The sequence below is a fragment of the Ictidomys tridecemlineatus genome, chromosome 12 (genome assembly GCF_052094955.1).
Source record: "Ictidomys tridecemlineatus isolate mIctTri1 chromosome 12, mIctTri1.hap1, whole genome shotgun sequence".
Classification (NCBI taxonomy): domain Eukaryota; kingdom Metazoa; phylum Chordata; class Mammalia; order Rodentia; family Sciuridae; genus Ictidomys; species Ictidomys tridecemlineatus.
In genome coordinates this window covers 109,257,184-109,273,983 of record NC_135488.1, presented here as the reverse complement: position 1 = coordinate 109,273,983, position 16,800 = coordinate 109,257,184, and the positions used below count along the sequence as shown (strand labels likewise).

Below are 16,800 nucleotides of genomic sequence, written 5' to 3'. Positions count from 1 at the left end.
ACCAACTTTCAAACTGTTATTAAAGATTCTCTGAATCTCACATCCCTCAGTTCTTCAGTAGCTATATTTGTCTTGACAGTCTTTCACATACCTTACTCATTTTCATATTTCTTGCCTCTCAACACTCATTTAATTAGGTCTCCCTCCCTCCCTCCCTCTCCCTCTCTCTCTCTTTCTCCCAAACCTCAGTCCTTCTTGCTCCTTTCAGTTTTTTTTTCTTTTACACAATTTGGCCATTTGTCAATTTACAGAAAGTTTAATATTCTCATTCATCTCCCTTTGTGCCCCCAAATCATTCTAAGTGCCTTTGAATTTTACACAGAGCACCATAGCACCATAGCAGGTCTCTCTTGGAGGTCCCTGACCCGCTGAATGCACACATAATTAGGTATCAGGTGATCATCTTCAGAAATGCAGGGATTAAAAGGAATGCCCTAGGAATGATTCCATGCTTAAGAGTTAAAAGAATTGTTTTAGTGCATTATCTGAAAAATGTATAGAGATGGAATATTTTTTTTTTTTTTTTTTGCTGATGTTGCCAAATCCATAAAGTGCCAGTGCACTCAAAAGAAAGAGAAAAGGGCTTCTTGGCATTCTGGACAAGGAGGTCTCATGTGACTCTAGATAGTAATCTTGTCTTTTTTATAATGAAGGGTCCTTGCTGAAATGAAGAAGGGATAGATGACACCATGAGTAGCACAATTTTGGAACTGAATCTTGTACTTGAAGACACTGAGGTGTAGAGAGATAAAGGGCAGCTGGTGTAATTTCTTCAGAGCAGGTTTAGCAAAGATCTATGTGGGCCAGTCATCATAAACTTATCACACACTTAACCTCGAATGTCATATAACATAAAGGTGTATTTTTTTTAAATATATGTATGTACCAAACTTTAATTTTCACTTCACACTCAAAACTTCTGTACAAAAAGAGGCAAAGTAGGCAAAAAAAAAAAATTACAATGACTTCAGCAAACAACATATAACAACTTTAAAACAGCTTTGGGTATGCAACAGCCTTTACAGATGTGCTGGAAAAACTGGGATCTCAAGTTTTATGCTCTTGAAATAAAATTCCTGTAGCTATCTAGCATACAAGAATGAATGAGAAGTCCCTGAACTCTATTGCACAACTGAATCCCAAGATTTGTGGTCCTTATTTTTCTTTTGAGAAAGAATGAGACTCTTTTTCCTTAAATGTGATGATGTATCAAAATCCTAGGTTTATTCTTAATGCCTTGATATAATGGTGATGACTAAGAGCAAATATTGATGGAGCATGATATTAACTAATAATTAAAAGATAATATCCATGGTCTTCTTTCTGGGTGATATTCCAGACCCAATGGGTCAGTACTATTCAAAACATCTATTTCTACCTTTTTTTTTTTTTAAACATTCATTCCTCGTGGCACATAAAAGTTTTCTTAGAACAGAGTTAAAATGCCAGGACAGGAATGTATATGAGAAACATAATTTTTATGTTGTTGTTGTTTGCCCCAAAAGAAATATCTGAGTCATGGAAAACACTGTTTATTTGAAAACTATGAGACATCAAATATGAAAGATAGTTAACATTGACATTGACACTGTCGCTAGCATTTTCCCCTAACCCACCCACAAGTCTTGGACGTGTGTGCATGCAGCACAAACAAACTGATTGTTCAAGGGCTCTTGATGCCTGGAGGACAGTCTGTTAAGACAATTTGTCTCCCACAGCAGCTCTGGGGTGGACCCGAGGCCCATCTCCAGGTAGTGATCACAGACATTTAGCCTGTCCTCCTGATGATCAGAGGCAACAATTCAGACCCTGGATATCCCAGAATCCATGTGCTGAGTCTCAACTGTGAGACAAGGTGGCCCCGCTAAACTGAAGCAGGCCAGCAGCCCATACATATGTTTGGTCCCATTTGATAGAAAGTCTAATTAAAAATTATAAATGTGCTCAACTATTTATATATATATATATATATATAATATTTGACAGATAATCCCTAACATTTTTTTTTCATTTAGCTGGCTGAGAGGCAGCTGTGGTGTGGACACATGGCTTGGGTTCAAGTCCCTGGGTCTGTGCCTCAAGAGCCCCATGGTGACGGGCAAATCCTTTCTTCTCTTCAAACTTTAATCTGCTCATAGTGATGATAAGCGCTGCGAACTCTGTACAGTATCTGTCCACACAAAGCCCTGGCTGCCATGCAGGATGTCACTTAGGCTAAATATTTAAGGACTTTGCTCATCCTGCATTACCACACTCTCTGGCTTCCTCCGGGGTCTTAGAATTCCTAGGTTTTGAAAAGCTCTTGAAGTCCATCTAGTATTTTTCTGTGTTGATGAGAGAAGCTCCATCCAAGCAGCCATGCTTATTGAACAACTCTAAGGAAAAGGGCCTTGTCTCCATCGGTTGACTGACATTGACCCATAGACCAGGGACTATTTCCTGCCAATTGACTGCATTTCTTTGTTAAGATAAAACAAAACAGGCATTTGTCCCCTCTTCTTGGACAACATAAATGTATGTATGTACCAAATATACAAGGGAAAGTCAGCTGGGCACTAAAGTCCAGAAAGCAAACGTATCTCATTCCTTGGAATGTTGCAAATGATGCCAGACCCTGATGGACCGGGGCCCAACATCCAGGATTATCATTCACTTCCTGTTTAGGCAATTCTTCTTCTGGCGGAAATAGGCCAGACTGAGTACTTCTCTACAATGGTCCAGTCCCATCCCATAGAATAAACTCACAGGCCACACGGTGAAAAGGAAGACTGTGGACTCAGGAGGGAAGCATCCTGGTATCCAGACCCACCTGGAGCCATCCTGGATGACCACCTACGCTGGGTCTCATTTTCCCACTGGAGGTCAGGATAGGCTTCCAAGATTTTGTTCTAACTTAGCTCTGCTCTGCAGAAGAATGACTATAGGCCTCGTAACGTTGGCAGGCAGTGGGGCAGTGCTGACTGGCATCTACTCAGGAAGAAGGATGGCAGAGCCAGCCATTTTATCAGCTTCTAGACTAACAAGATTCTTGGAGATTGTCTGTTTTAATTGCCCCCTTTAGAGATGAGGAAGCTGAGATGTAGAGAGCTAAGAAAACTTCCCAATATCATACTATGTTTCATTAGTAAGCCAAGGACTAAATCCAGGTACTTAGACCAGAGTTTTCCCACTGCAACAATCTGGCAATTGTGAGCAAGACAGAGTTGTCTCTTAAAAACCAGGTAACCAGAAATGTGGATCTTCTTCCTCTAAATTCCCCCAGTTTTTTGATAACTAAAAACACATCCTAGACTTCTGTTCCCACATGAATGGTCCACGTGGGTAGAAGACAGGGATCCCCTAACAGGAGGAACTGTGTCCTCAGACCTGGAGACAACAGAGATCAGCTAATTTACCTATGACTTCAAAGTCAGAGCTTATGTCTCTATCCCTGTATGCAGAGGGTCTATGCAGACTGGTGCCACCTCTCATGAATATTCTAAAGACAACCACCTTTGTCAGACCAGCTGTAAGAACACATCTCTCTACCCCCATGCTCCTTCACTATCCAATTAAAATACAGGTGATTTTCCTCTTGCAAAAGTAAAAGGTATGTTAGAAGGACACAAACCCAGACAGAAAGTGAATATTCTGATTAATAAAACATGTGCAAATGGAGTGCACGTGTAGTTTGCAGGCTGAGGAGAGGGGGCGTGCTGAATTCAGAACACTTGGGTTTGATTCTCCACATGCATTTTTTTTTTCTTTTCCTGGATTTCTCTCTTCCTCTGTCAGGATAACAGTTGTATTTCTTGTAGCTGAGCTGACAAAGGAAATCAAATGCTTTGTGTTTCTATAAGCTCTACTTCCCAGAGAGATAACACATCTAGAATTATAACACTACCACAAACTATTAGGAATTTCTGATTTTTACAGGTGTCATTAAAGGACTCCAGTAGCAAAGATCAAAATCTCCAAATTGGCCTTTGGAGAAGGGGGTATCGTTGCAGACATCAAAGGTAAGGCTCTCAAGTCAATTTATGCTCTGCTGGGTTGAGTCAGTCAGGATACAAATTAAGGTCCATATATTTCAGTGACAGGAAGGAAACGGTTATGTAAATACACAAGTATTAACATCAATCTGTATTAAATTATGTAAACATATACATCTTCTGAGGTCAGCACAGAGATCCTCTTCTTTGAGCAGCGCTCTACTGAAGCATTGCTCGAATCTGTTTGGAAGTCGACTCATCATTCAAGTGCTTTGTAGTGAACCTGAGTGGGGACAGAAAGGTGGAGGTCAGTGTGCAATAAGGAGTCCAAGAAAGTTTCCCTAATGACATCCCCGTCCTTACCTTGGGAAGCTCACTGAGATAAATCAAACACCAGGGCTCACCTCTTTAGACAGAGAGCACACTTCCTGGCATCCTCAGGCAGCAGTTTTAATATCTATCTGATCCTTCCTTCCAAAGGGATTTTGTATGAAAGTTATTAAACTAAGTAGATCTTCTGCCTAAGCAAGTAATTACAAAAGGAAATGCAATCCACCTCATTTTTCAAGGGCACAATTTTTTACCTGATGAGTATGGAATCTTGACCACTGAGTTATGCCCATTTTCTTTTTTTCAGTTAAATTTTATTGGTGCATTATTATTATAGAGTGGAATTCATTGGGACATATTTTTACATATCCCTGTTGTCACAAATTTCAAAATATGGATTTCCCCAAACTGAAAATGTTGACGGTTGTCCTCATTCCCACCACCAGGGGGCACACACGCAGATGAACAAACCCTGGGGGCGGGGGAGGGGGGTTTCAATGTACAGTTTCTCCATAACCTTATGTAGACATTGTCTGTGCAAAGGAAGGTAAAAAATTAACAAGATAAAGTCTCAACCATGTCCTAGGCATCCCATAGAAGTTTCTATGTCGTCACAATAACTTTGTAGATGAGATAATGACCTTAATATGATGAGAAAACAGATCTCAAAGCTAATGATTTTGATTTGTGAACAGTTTGCTACTTTTAGGTTGAACTTGGTTCTGGCTGCCCTGGCAGCCTGTGCTCCTTTCATCTCATCATGTGTTCTAACACTCAGATGGGACTCCCAACCTAGCACAGCACCCTGCTCTTGAGAAAGTTCTGCTTGATTGAATGAAACTGAAAAGTTCAGGAAATTCAGAAGTTAAAAGTCTTCTTACTGTGTACAGAAAGCCAGCCTGGTGTGAAGTGGGCACCAACGGAGAAAGCCTTGGCTAACTCGTGGAATTGGAAGGGCTCTCTATCAATACATGTACTTTGAAGAATGATGGGTTCTGACTGAGCAACTCAGAAAAACAGCGCCAACATCAGTGTCATTGTAAGTGTGTCTCGGTTTGCTCATTTATTAAATGAGGAGAATAGGTCAGCCTTGTGTCTTTTTGAGTTGAGATGATTAAATGGCACAATGTGATTGGGGCATAAAACATGAGCACTGAACACAGATGGAAGAGCCCTGATCCCTTCCACTTGGGCTTCTGAACACTTGCTGTATGTATGTAAGTGGAACTAGGGAAATGGAAGAAAAGGCAGCAGGGAGCATAAGCCTTCCTGATGGCAATCCGGGACTGGGATGATTTGCACGGTGGCAGGAGTCAATGAACTCCTGTAGAGGTGCCACCGCTAAAAAATGAGACTCCCCTCCCTGAAGGGTACTAAACAGACGTGTCCTTGGGAGGAGAAGAGGTGTTGGGGCATTACTTGTTAGCAGTGAGCAGCTGGAATGAGCTACAGCTGGGCAAATACTTAGCAGGGTTCTCAGTTCTGCAGCTGCACATTGTCAACCACCTGGGGAGCTTTAGAAGAAGCAAGCAAACAAACACAAATAAACAAAAGAGATGCCTGAGCCTCTGGCCCAGAGATCTGAGTCATGCAGTCTGGCTCAGACGGGGAGCATCAGTGTTTTCACACACAACCCACAGCAGCCTTGTCTGCAGCCAGGTGAGGGAACCGCTGGAGAGGACGGAAGGGGGACCCAGAGACTCTCCCTCTGAGGAGCCCCACTAACCATAAGGTGACCAGCCAAGAGTCAGGCCCATGACCTGTGGGGTCACCCAGACCTGGGTTTAGAGCCTAGCTTGTTCACGTGCTGTGAGACATTTGCAAGTAATTTGACTCCTTTAAATCTCATTTTCCCCTCCAAAAAGGGAATAATAAAATGGTGCTGCCCTAGAGGTTGTTGTTGGGAAGATTAAATGTGTTAAAATATGCAAGCAGTGCTCCAGCCCTTTGTCCCCAGCAGCATCCACATTTGAAACAGATCTGGAGGGGTGGCTGCCCCATGTCAGTCCTCCCCAGGGCTGGCTCACCTGAGGGCGTTCAGCAGCCCCTCCACACTGTCTGGGGCCTGTTCCTTCAACACCTTTATGCAGCCTTTCATCTAGGAGAAAGCACAGTGCATTGTTAATATCCTAGTAACTCTGCCCATCCATCATCATCTCACAGAAATCAAACAACAATGATCAACAGGCTTCCCAATCCCTAGTGCTGGTGAGTTGCTCCTGGGCTTCTAGAGAGTTCTGCAGGATTGTAGCCATTATTAACTTTTACACTATACTGCAGTTGTACATTTTACTTACTTTGGGGGACAAATACTCAAGACTTTGGTTTTTCTTTTGGTCTTATATTCATAGCCAAGTGCAAGGATACAAGGGCCTCTACTCAGTTCTCAGTGGAGATTTACTAATTGATTTTATAAACCTGATTTAATGTCTCCAGAATGCTTTCTCCCCAGTTGTTTAAATGGCAAAACCTTAACATTTTTTTGAGGGGGGGGAAATGTCAACTGAAATTCTCCAGCCCCAAGAAGCTTCTTCTGACCTTACTGTCCTCACCAGGTAGTGAGAACCACGGCCCATGCATTCCCAATCACAGAACCTTGGAGGATTTACAGACCAAGTTAAATTGTCTCCTTCACTAAACCGGGAGCTTCTGGAGCTCCAAGCCTCTGTCTTAATCACATTTGAGAAGACGGTTAAGGCTGATTGTTAAGATTATTAACCGATGAAGGTGGACACTTGGATTTCTGCCATTCTTGGTTGTTTAGTATTTGCATGAACTTGGGCAAGTTTCTTCAGTTTTTGTGTCCTTGGAATAAGTTATTTATAATTTGGGCAGTGCATGAAAACTAAATCTATATAGGTCATCTTAAATTATGCATATCCTGTAGCTTCTTCTTTATTTGGCAAAGAAAGACTCTATCTGCAAAAACAATCACTCATTTTAAACTCCTAAGTTTGTGCCCTATATGTACCAGATTTGGTTATTATCCAAGTTCTTTTTTTTTTTTTTAATGAAAGGTCACTTGCAAACTTTTTCGGTGGGCATAATCCTGGCATGTTAAACGTTTTATCATAAAGGACTTGATCGGCCATATAAATTGAAGGAGGCAGTCAGGACACAGGGTTGGAGTCATTTGGGGGTCACTTACAGGTTCATCAAGAAAAAAATGTCATGGTTAATTAGAGATGTGTGCCAGGGTTACAGGACTGGCTGTCATCATGCCAGTTATGTGGCACTCCAATCCTGGAGACAAGACATTTGGTCTCTCTGTTAAAGCTCAGGGTCTATGGGAAGACAGAGAGATAGCCCATCATGGTGTGAGGAGTGTTCTTGTAAACCCCCCAGCGGCAGTGACAAAACAGATGTAGAAAGCGGTGGATACTCTTGAGAAATTTCTAGGTCCGTTTCAGGATGATGAGAGCTGAGGGTGTGAAGAACAAGATGCTGTTGGAGACACAGAGCAAGACGCAGGGTGGGTTCGCAGTACAATAGGAACCCCGGGGGCTTTTACTTGTGGAAAATATCATTAGCAGAAATGTGGTCAATATGGAAAAGGACCAGAAAGAAGCAGGAACGAGAGCCTCTGAGAGTCTGAAGTTGGACATAGCAGCAGGCCTGGAGAGCAGACGGAGATGGACAGGAGGACCAACCTGACTGACCACATCTGAGGGTGAAGACCAGGGAAGAAGACAATTCCAGGGATGACAGTTCTAGGCTAATGGCTACACTGGGCGGGAGAATGAGGAAACACATGTCAGGAACTCAGAACGGGGAACAGGCTTGTTAGGAAATGAGAATCTTTGGTTTTGGACTGGCCACGTTTCAGATGTCCCTGGGAAGAACAAGATGCTGTTCTGGAATTATGGGTCTGGGTCTGGAATTATGGGTGAAACCTGGCTAAGGATGGGGTTAGGAGTGATTTCTTATGGGTTTGCATCACAAGATCCTAAGGAAATCATTTGAAAACACCATTTCACCCCAACCACCTTTCCTAGCACCTGATTAACATTTATTCTCTAACTGGTTCATCCCCTTGGGGTCTTGGTGATTTTGTTCTGATGATTTCCCTCCCTGGAGGACCTTTCCTCCCCGCTGTCCATTGGGAAAATCCTACATCTCCTTCAAGGACCACCTCAAATGTTACCCTCTTCTTTGCCCCCACACAGAATGGGTTTCTCCCCGACCTGGGCTTCTGAAACTCTCTGCACATCTATTCTGCAAACAGGGGCATGCTCTTTATGCGAACACACACGGGACCTCTTCCAGGGCCTCAGACTTGATGCCAACACGCTAGAACTTATAAACCCAGTCCCTAAAACTGCTGAGTTAGAAACAGATTGGTGCCTGGAATAAGGACCTTTTATGTCGTCAAAGAAAATGACCCACTCAAGTATGCGCTGTGCTCAGTAAACCTGAAACTTTCTTAGAGGCACATACAAAGTTCATTCTGAACGAGGCTTTCTTAACCTGCATGAACAGATAGACTTTAAGACTAACTGCAAAGATCGACATTACACCCTGTTTACAACCTCGACAGAAGGACTCAGTAAGACATGTAAAGCCAAGCCTTTCAAAGGTTAGGGATACAAGGCATAATTGTAGCCAGCATATTTGTAACTGTTGACTCTCTGACAAGTTAACAAATGGCTAGGGAAGAATGTCTTATAAGTACCAGGTAATAAACTCAGTCCATAGTCAGATGATATTTATAGAGTTATTCAGAGAGTTATTTATATTCAATATGTAGTATGAAAATATTAAGGCTTTACAAAGAACATATTTATTGGTATAAAAAATGCCCATAATATACGGTTATGCAGATTGAATATGGTTTAAAATTGCGTATCCAAGTCCTAATTTGCTAAGTTTACACAAACACACAAAGAAGGGACATATGTATACTAACATATTAACAATGGTCTTCTGTCTATGGTGTAATTATTACAGATACATTAAATTTTCTATATTTTGGTTTTCATTATTTTAAATTTCTTGTAATAAATATTTATTTTCTTATCAAATAGTTATGATTATAATAAGTATCATGAAAGTTTTATAAACAACCATGCCTAGGAACCCAGACCTGTAAGTGAGTAATCCAAGTTCCATATTTTGTTGACGATTTTCCTTGCATTCTTCAGACCTGTGGCCCCTCTGGGCTGCAGGCTTTCTCTCAACAGTTCGGTGCAGTAAACAGGCCATTTTGTGTAGATGGGTGAACACCAGGCGCCACCCACATCACAGTACCTTAGGACCAACAGGATGTACTCTGCACTTAAACACCTGCACACCCATTTAAATCAATGATCATTCATTCATTCAGTAAAAACCGGAGGAACATCTATTTGAGTGGCAGGTGTTATGTGCCAGATACAGTGCAAAACAATGAAGCAGATTTTAGGTACATAGATCATGAGCCCCGTCCTTGCCCCCAAATGTGGAGTTTGTGGGAGGATCAGAAAATACAAACTGGTGAGTGCTCTGAGGACCACTGGAGAAGGCAGACTGTATCCACGCAGGGCATAAGAAACGTGTCCCTGGATATGGGGAGAGTTAAAGAATACCTGAATGGAATCCACCAAGCAAAGAGGAAAAGAAGGGTCCTCTTGGCAAGGAAAATGGATGATGCATATTGAAATAACTAGAAACGGCAGGGAATTTGGAAGGGGCCACAGGTAGGGAGTGAGTGATGGGAGAGGAAACTGGGCCATTTGGCATTTAACCATGAGCCCTTGCAATCCAGCATCTCCCAATTCTTTTCACATTAGTGCACACGCAATAGAAAAAAATTGTATTGGTGGGGCACATGGGGTCAGTGAAGGGGCAGCATGCAGATAGGACAGGTCACCTGTGTCTTTAGTGTGCTTTTAGCCAAGAGACTGATCAACATCTCAGCATCCTTGCTCCACTTTTGAGATTGTCCTAAACACATGAGCATGAGCAAGAGTGGCCTCTTGCTCTGAGGGGAACCGCCCCAAGGGCTTGGAACTCGGAGAGGCCACTCTCCGTGGGGATGGAGGCCAGAAGGAGAGAAGTGGAGTCTGTTTGGCAACACTCGTGGGCTCTTATTGGAAAAGAACATTGCCAGCTATTCTTACATCGATCTTGGATGTCTTGCAGAAGGCTCCCACGGGGTGCACGTGGTCATAGAGGATGATGACCCCCACCATCACCCTCATGCAGAACATCAGTGTTTCTTCGCTCGTAAACCTACTCCTGTACTCCCTGCAAGAGACAAGACATGGCAATGGCGTCACTTCCTCAGCGGAGCCTGAGCCCTTTGGACTTTACAACTGGCTACTCTACTAATGCTCTATGGAGAACAACCCCAGGCCTGCAACAAGCAGTTAGCATGCTCTCGAAAGAGGCTCTCATGATAATTCTTGAATATATCCAACTGGCAATTCAGTACAAAAATAAGGGAACTTGGAGAACAGTAAATTCTCTTCTCTTCTGCCCTTCAGCAGCCAGCTCACCAGTTACGCTGCTCCCTCATCCATTCATCTTGAATATTTTAGAGCAGGTCCCTCTGGCTGTTCAAGGTTATAGAGAATCATAGCTTCATCACAGGGCAAAAGGGTCAAGCTCATTTCTACAGAGCAGATCTTGTGTCCCCCGTCAGAGTAACTTCCTTTGTGAAGACACAGGCTGCAGATTGAACAGGACTGGCAAAGATATCTCAAAGAAATTATGTGCTACTCATTGATCTGAGAGTATCTGTGGAGTCTGAATTTTGTTCACTTATTTTGATAGGGTCCCTGGTGAGTGAAATGATTCAGGCCAATTCTAGAGACTTCCTTAACATCTATGGCATTATGAATTGGCCCCACGATGAGAACGATTACTACTTCTGTCTTGAAAAAAATCTCTACTTTGATATAAGTGAAATATATGAAATGAATGCTCTCTTACATTTGAACAGACATCGAATTTGATAAAGGAGCCTTGACACCTTTGGCCTCCCCAACACTCTGCACAGTGCATGATGTTTGGTCTTCATTAGATGAGGAAATCAAGGAAGGCCCAGGGAGGTCAGGTACTCAATCACAGGCACAGCATGGGGTACAGACCTAAGTGTACTACAGAGTTTTAAGTACAGATTTCCCCACACCTTTGTTTCTTCATCCTCAATAACTCAACCATTTTTAAGCCTAGCACCTAGTAACTAGCTTAGATACAAAGAAATTGAGGGGATAGAGGGAGAGTAAAAGAGAGAGACAGAGACAGAGTCAGGGAGAGGGTGAGAACTATTACCGCTGTTAGGACAACCTTACTTCTATTCTTGCTTCTCATATCTCTGCAGTGTTTAGGACGGCTATCCATCTAGCCCTCCATTAATTTGGGGCTTACATATCTTCTACAGCATCTTTGAGTGGTGGTTCTGCCTTCTAAGAAGGAATGCCACCTTGGGGAAGTCAATCAAGCAATTTGGGCCTCAGTTGCTTCGTCGGCAAAATGTACATGATTACATGGACCACCAAGTTCTCTATGAAATGGAAGCAGATCATACACCCATAAATTGTAACGTGCTGACTCAAGTGGTACGTGTCCTCATCAGCATCATCTCAACAGGCCCCAGCTCTGCAAACGGTCAACCATGAAGTGACCTCTGGTTTCACTTACGGAGTTTCCAGCATGACTTTACAAACACTTGTCATAGTGCTGAGGCAGTCTGTGGTGTTCTCTATTGGCAGGGTTTTGTTCTAAAGAAAGACACAAATGTATGTCAGCCCTGTGAGCAGCTTTATGCACAATTAAGAAAGAAAGAAAAAAACACCTGTGGCTGAACTTCACTTACTTCGGAGACAAAGTGCATTGTGGCATTGCTAAGGGTTTTCAGCATTGGGGTAGCTTCTGCATAGAAGAGGGACATTCGATTGGCCATCTCGTTATTAACTTCATTCTCAATGTCTAGCTGATGAAAATAAGAAGAGAAGATGTAATTATAAAGACAAAGTCAAAATCCTCCAACACTCTCTTCTGGAAGTGGAATGACAGGCAAGGACCCTCTTCTCTTCGTGCCCTCCCTGATAAGGAAAGTCAAAGATGCTCAGATTAGGTGGCAAAGGCCAGCGGGGCCCAAGGACTCACATGCATGTTGTTGATGCGGTTGCGACTTATTGTCCTTCTGTAGTAGCTAAAGTCATTCTGAATGGCTGGGTTTCTCATCTGAAATTCAGAAGAGAGGAAAGATGGTCATCCCTTGGCATCAGGCAAGGATGAGTGTCAGGAGCCCAGACACTGGGTTTCGTAAATGTGCCAGGAATTCTCTTTGTTATTCAAGAGTCAGAACTTCTGGTTAAAATAAGGACCAGGAACTTCATCATTCTAAAATCCACCCTGTTTGTACTGTGGGCTAGATTTCAGGGAAAGTATATTTGTTCTCAATAAGGAACAGACACTTGAAAAGGTTTTCTCTTATTTCATTTGGCAGATTTTGAATTTCCATATATAAATCATCATCTTAAATTACTTTTAACCACATGGAATGCAAACACTTGCCACAGCACATGTCTCTGGGGAAGGAGCTGTGTTTCACTCCCCACCCCACCCCCGCCAGCAGAAGTGGCAGGTACTCAGTGTGAGCCTGTGTCCCTATCACACACACTTGGCCTAACCTTCAGCTCATCAAATCGAAGGGTAAAATGTAAAATTTCTGCAAACTCCTTTGCCAGGGCCTGTTCCCGTTCCAGGTGCTGGGTTGGTGTGTAGGGCGGACAAGTCAGGGATTCCAATAAACTCTGAAGAGCTTTTTCTGAAAGTCAAAGGGATAAATATAAATATTTTTTGGTGGCCCAGAGATATACCTCAAAAAAGCACAATTGTCATCCCCAGCTGACAGTCTCAGAGACAGCCTGGGTGCGTGCTTCCTCTCCATGTCTTCCCCCTGTCAGTGTGAGATGAGATGCATGTGATGACACAGAGGGACCTTCCGTGGCTCAGCAGGCCACCTGCACTCAGAACGCCCACGGCCACACAGGTTGTAAGAGTCTCTCTAAGCTCAGCTCACATATGTAATACTTCCATTTCCCGACGCTGATAGAAGACCACAGATATGTGTTTTCAGGTCATGCTCATGAGAACCATTTGTGACACGGGATGCAATGTGACAGCAGCTTTGAACACATGGGTTAGATTTACCTGCTCTACAGAGAAAGAATTCTGTGCATATTCTAGCTTTTTTCTGCACCTATATTCTAGCTTATTCACAAGAATTTTATTCACACATATACACATACAACATATGTACATATATGTGTATATATGCATATACATACATATGTAAAACTATATATATCAGCATAAAGACATTTAAAAATCAATCCTCTGTAGCAGGGATTGAAAACTATGGTCTAAATGCTGAATCTAGTTCATTGCTTGTTTTTGTAAAAAAAAAAAAAAAAAAACTTTAATTACAAGATAGATATGGTCATACCTTCCTGAGTTGACTAAGGCTACTTTGTGTTATAAATTAAGAGTTTAAGCTGGGCATGGTGGCACACACTTGTAATCCTAGTGACATGGGAGGCTAAGGCAGGAGGATCACAAGTTCAAAGCCAGCCTGAACAACTTAGTGAGACCGTAAGCAACTTAGCAAGACACTGTCTTGGAAAAAAAAAAAGGGGGGGGGCTGGGGATGTGGTTCAGTGGTTAAGTGCCCCTTGGATAAATCACTGGTACCAAAAAAAGAAAAAAAAAAAAAGGCAGAGTTTAAGTAGCTGCAAAAACACAAGACTCAAATGTTTACTATTTGGCATTTTATAGAAGAATTTGACAGCGCTGTCTCTACATAGTCCTTACATGTCTTTTACAGCCTCTTTACAGGGATGCCTCTAGCCTTTCCTAAATATTCCCCGCCGTGGAAATACACTGTTTGGGGAAGCAGCCAGTTATGCCATGGCCTGGTCTAACTGATGGACCTTTTTCCTTCTCTTGAGCCGAAACTGGGCTCCTTGGGATTCAGTTCATTGGATCTAAATATATGTGTTAAGAAAACAGAAAAAAAAATTTGAGAGTCTATGGAAATCTCCTTCCCTGGGTCTCAGCTTCTAGTCCTCTCAACACCATGACCATTATTTCACCAGAATGTTTCAATTTCTAACTTCTGCTTGAAATGTGGCATTCATTATATAGCAAAAGTAAAGTAGAACATGCTTACTGCCCTTTTCATTCTAGAAATACTATATTAACTAATGAAACCTCATACAGCTTTACTGGTGGGGACCATGATGACATCATATTGTTGGTCACCCTGAGCCTTCTATCAATCAGAACTTGGTCTTACTCTTGTTCTGCAGAGCCAGGTACCCATTCAGGGGTGTGTGTGTGTGTGTGTGTGTGTTGTTTGTTTGCTTTTAATGCTAAAGGACAGGACTACATGTTTGTTTCCTTGTATTTTACTTTATTAAACTTTTAACAGGCAACTAAGTTCTTTTGGGGTTAGCAGAGAACCTGTATCTTCCAACTTCACCGCTATTCAAAGATGAGATTATCCAACAGGAAACTATGAAAAGTTAGACAGACAATGCAAAGTCCACTTTAATGTGCCAGTAGAGAAAGACACACTCTCTAGGTGCGAATGTTTGGGGGAAGAAACTCTGGGGTACGTTAAAAAACATGACCAGAGTTGTAGTTCATGAATGACTTTCATAGGACCTGGTAGGTGGTTGAATATGAAAAGCTATTCCTGCTAAGTTTTCAAGTAGCAAAATAGAACTTCAAACATGGGATATGAAAAAGAAACACTCACCTAGGCGTATGGAAAACTCATAAAATCTCTTTAGTCTCACAACCAGAGGACACACTGCGTTCCAAGCTTTTTCTTGAAGCTGAATGTCGTTGGGGTTTTGAATTGCCTACCAAAAGACATAGTAGAAAAGTTTGTTAAAAAAAAAAAGAAATAATAAGCACCACATCAAAATGCCATAATATGGAAAAATGTTTTAATCTAAAAAAAATGCAATCCCTGCTGTACTTTGTGAATGTGTACTCCTAAGTTGACAATGACTCAATGGACTATCCCCCAAGACACGCATTTTGAAAGAAAATTTTAGCACTTGAACATAAGACAAATGGTTCTATGGGTAGATCTTGCTTCATTCTTTTTTTGTTGTTATTTTGAATTAAATTTAAAAAGTATATCTGAATTGGATCAACCCTCTCCAGTATCACTGATTCTTCTAAAGTAGAGTCAGTATTTACTATAAAGTACAAATTCTTGGGTATTTTCTTTTCTCTATAATATGCCTTCTCTTCCTGCCAGACTGTAACATTACCTAGATGACCTAAATTCAATGGTGACCCCTAAGTAGGAAAACCCTATCTTCATAGCCTGTTGCTTTCTGAGCAAGGCTATCTTGTCTGAGTTTCAGCAGTTTGAGGATTATGAGGACAATGGAGTTCTTTTCAGAGGAATGGTGGCAGTGGCAGTAATATATGTGTGTGTGCACATGCGTGGGTGTGCATATGTGTGTGTGCACACATGTTGATGTTTCCACAAAACTAACATGGTGGTGCACACCTGTGTCCCAGCTACTCTAGAGACTGGGGTGGGAGGACCACTTGAGCCCAGGAGTCCGTGGCCTGCCTGGGCAACACAGTGAGACCCCAGGTCAAACAAAACAAAGCAAAGGCCCAAATCTCTGATGCTTTCAGGTAAAAGGATTGGAAGCTCCTTGCCTTGGAGGCATTAAGAAGTCTGAAAATCCACACTGGTTATTTTCTTTTTTACTTTGTTGTTTTGTTTCTCATTAAAAACAACAACAACAACAAAAACCCAGCAATTCCTAAGACGACAGACCTTCGGTCCACTTCCACATGGTGTTTTGTGGCTGCTATGTGTGACACTGATGAAACCTGCCAAAATCATCCCAAAATGTTGAAAGTACATATAGTCTCAGACCTCCTAATGTGCAATTCAAGTGTCTTCATAGACTTTATGTGTACGTTTTCCTTACATGGAGTCATCCACTGATGTTACTGCCCAAGTGGGTAGAGAATGGCTAAAATTGCACATAGTCCCCAGCACTGTGCGAAACTGTGAATGGACTGGAATCAAAGGAACAAGTACCTTGTTCCTCTGGTACTCTGGGAAATATTAGGGTTATTACTTAACCTGTGCATGTGCGCATGTGTGTGTGCTGCATGTGGTTCCCCTCCCCTCCCCGGGTGTCATCCGTTCTACATTATCGTTGGCATACGTCTCGGATCTCCGGCCCTGCGCCTTTGTAAGCCTGCAGGTCTGCGAGGATGCTCTCGGAATCCTGGAGGACAGCGCTGATCTGGTTCCATATTTCCCTCTCTCCTTCTGTGGGCTGGGCATCTACACAGCAAGGAAAGGAAGAGACACAGAGGGCTGGTGGTTACAAACAGCTGTAAAAGAGCGTCGGAGGTCAGTGTACCCACTGGGCACTTGTGCCTCATTCCTGCAGGTGAGACGGTTACTCCTACCACAGAAAGTGCTAGAATGGACAAGTAGCACCATGTTGGCCCAGACCGA

The 16,800-nt window shown here is 42.4% G+C and overlaps 1 protein-coding gene across 2 annotated transcripts in view; it reads right to left on the bottom strand.

Moving 5' to 3' along the window:
- Positions 1-840: 840 nt before the first annotated feature.
- Positions 841-16,800, bottom strand: part of Cyria (CYFIP related Rac1 interactor A) — a 99,149-nt gene continuing 83,189 nt past the window's right edge. For both annotated transcript variants that reach the window (XM_078029640.1, XM_078029641.1), the window contains 9 exons: positions 16,502-16,623; positions 15,052-15,157; positions 12,920-13,056; positions 12,393-12,470; positions 12,100-12,216; positions 11,925-12,004; positions 10,400-10,526; positions 6,329-6,399; positions 841-4,254 (listed from right to left, as the gene is read on the bottom strand). In XM_078029640.1, the coding sequence (XP_077885766.1) occupies positions 4,191-4,254; positions 6,329-6,399; positions 10,400-10,526; positions 11,925-12,004; positions 12,100-12,216; positions 12,393-12,470; positions 12,920-13,056; positions 15,052-15,157; positions 16,502-16,623 (902 nt within the window). In that variant the 3' untranslated portion in view covers positions 841-4,190. The remainder of the gene's footprint in view (positions 4,255-6,328; positions 6,400-10,399; positions 10,527-11,924; positions 12,005-12,099; positions 12,217-12,392; positions 12,471-12,919; positions 13,057-15,051; positions 15,158-16,501; positions 16,624-16,800) is intronic.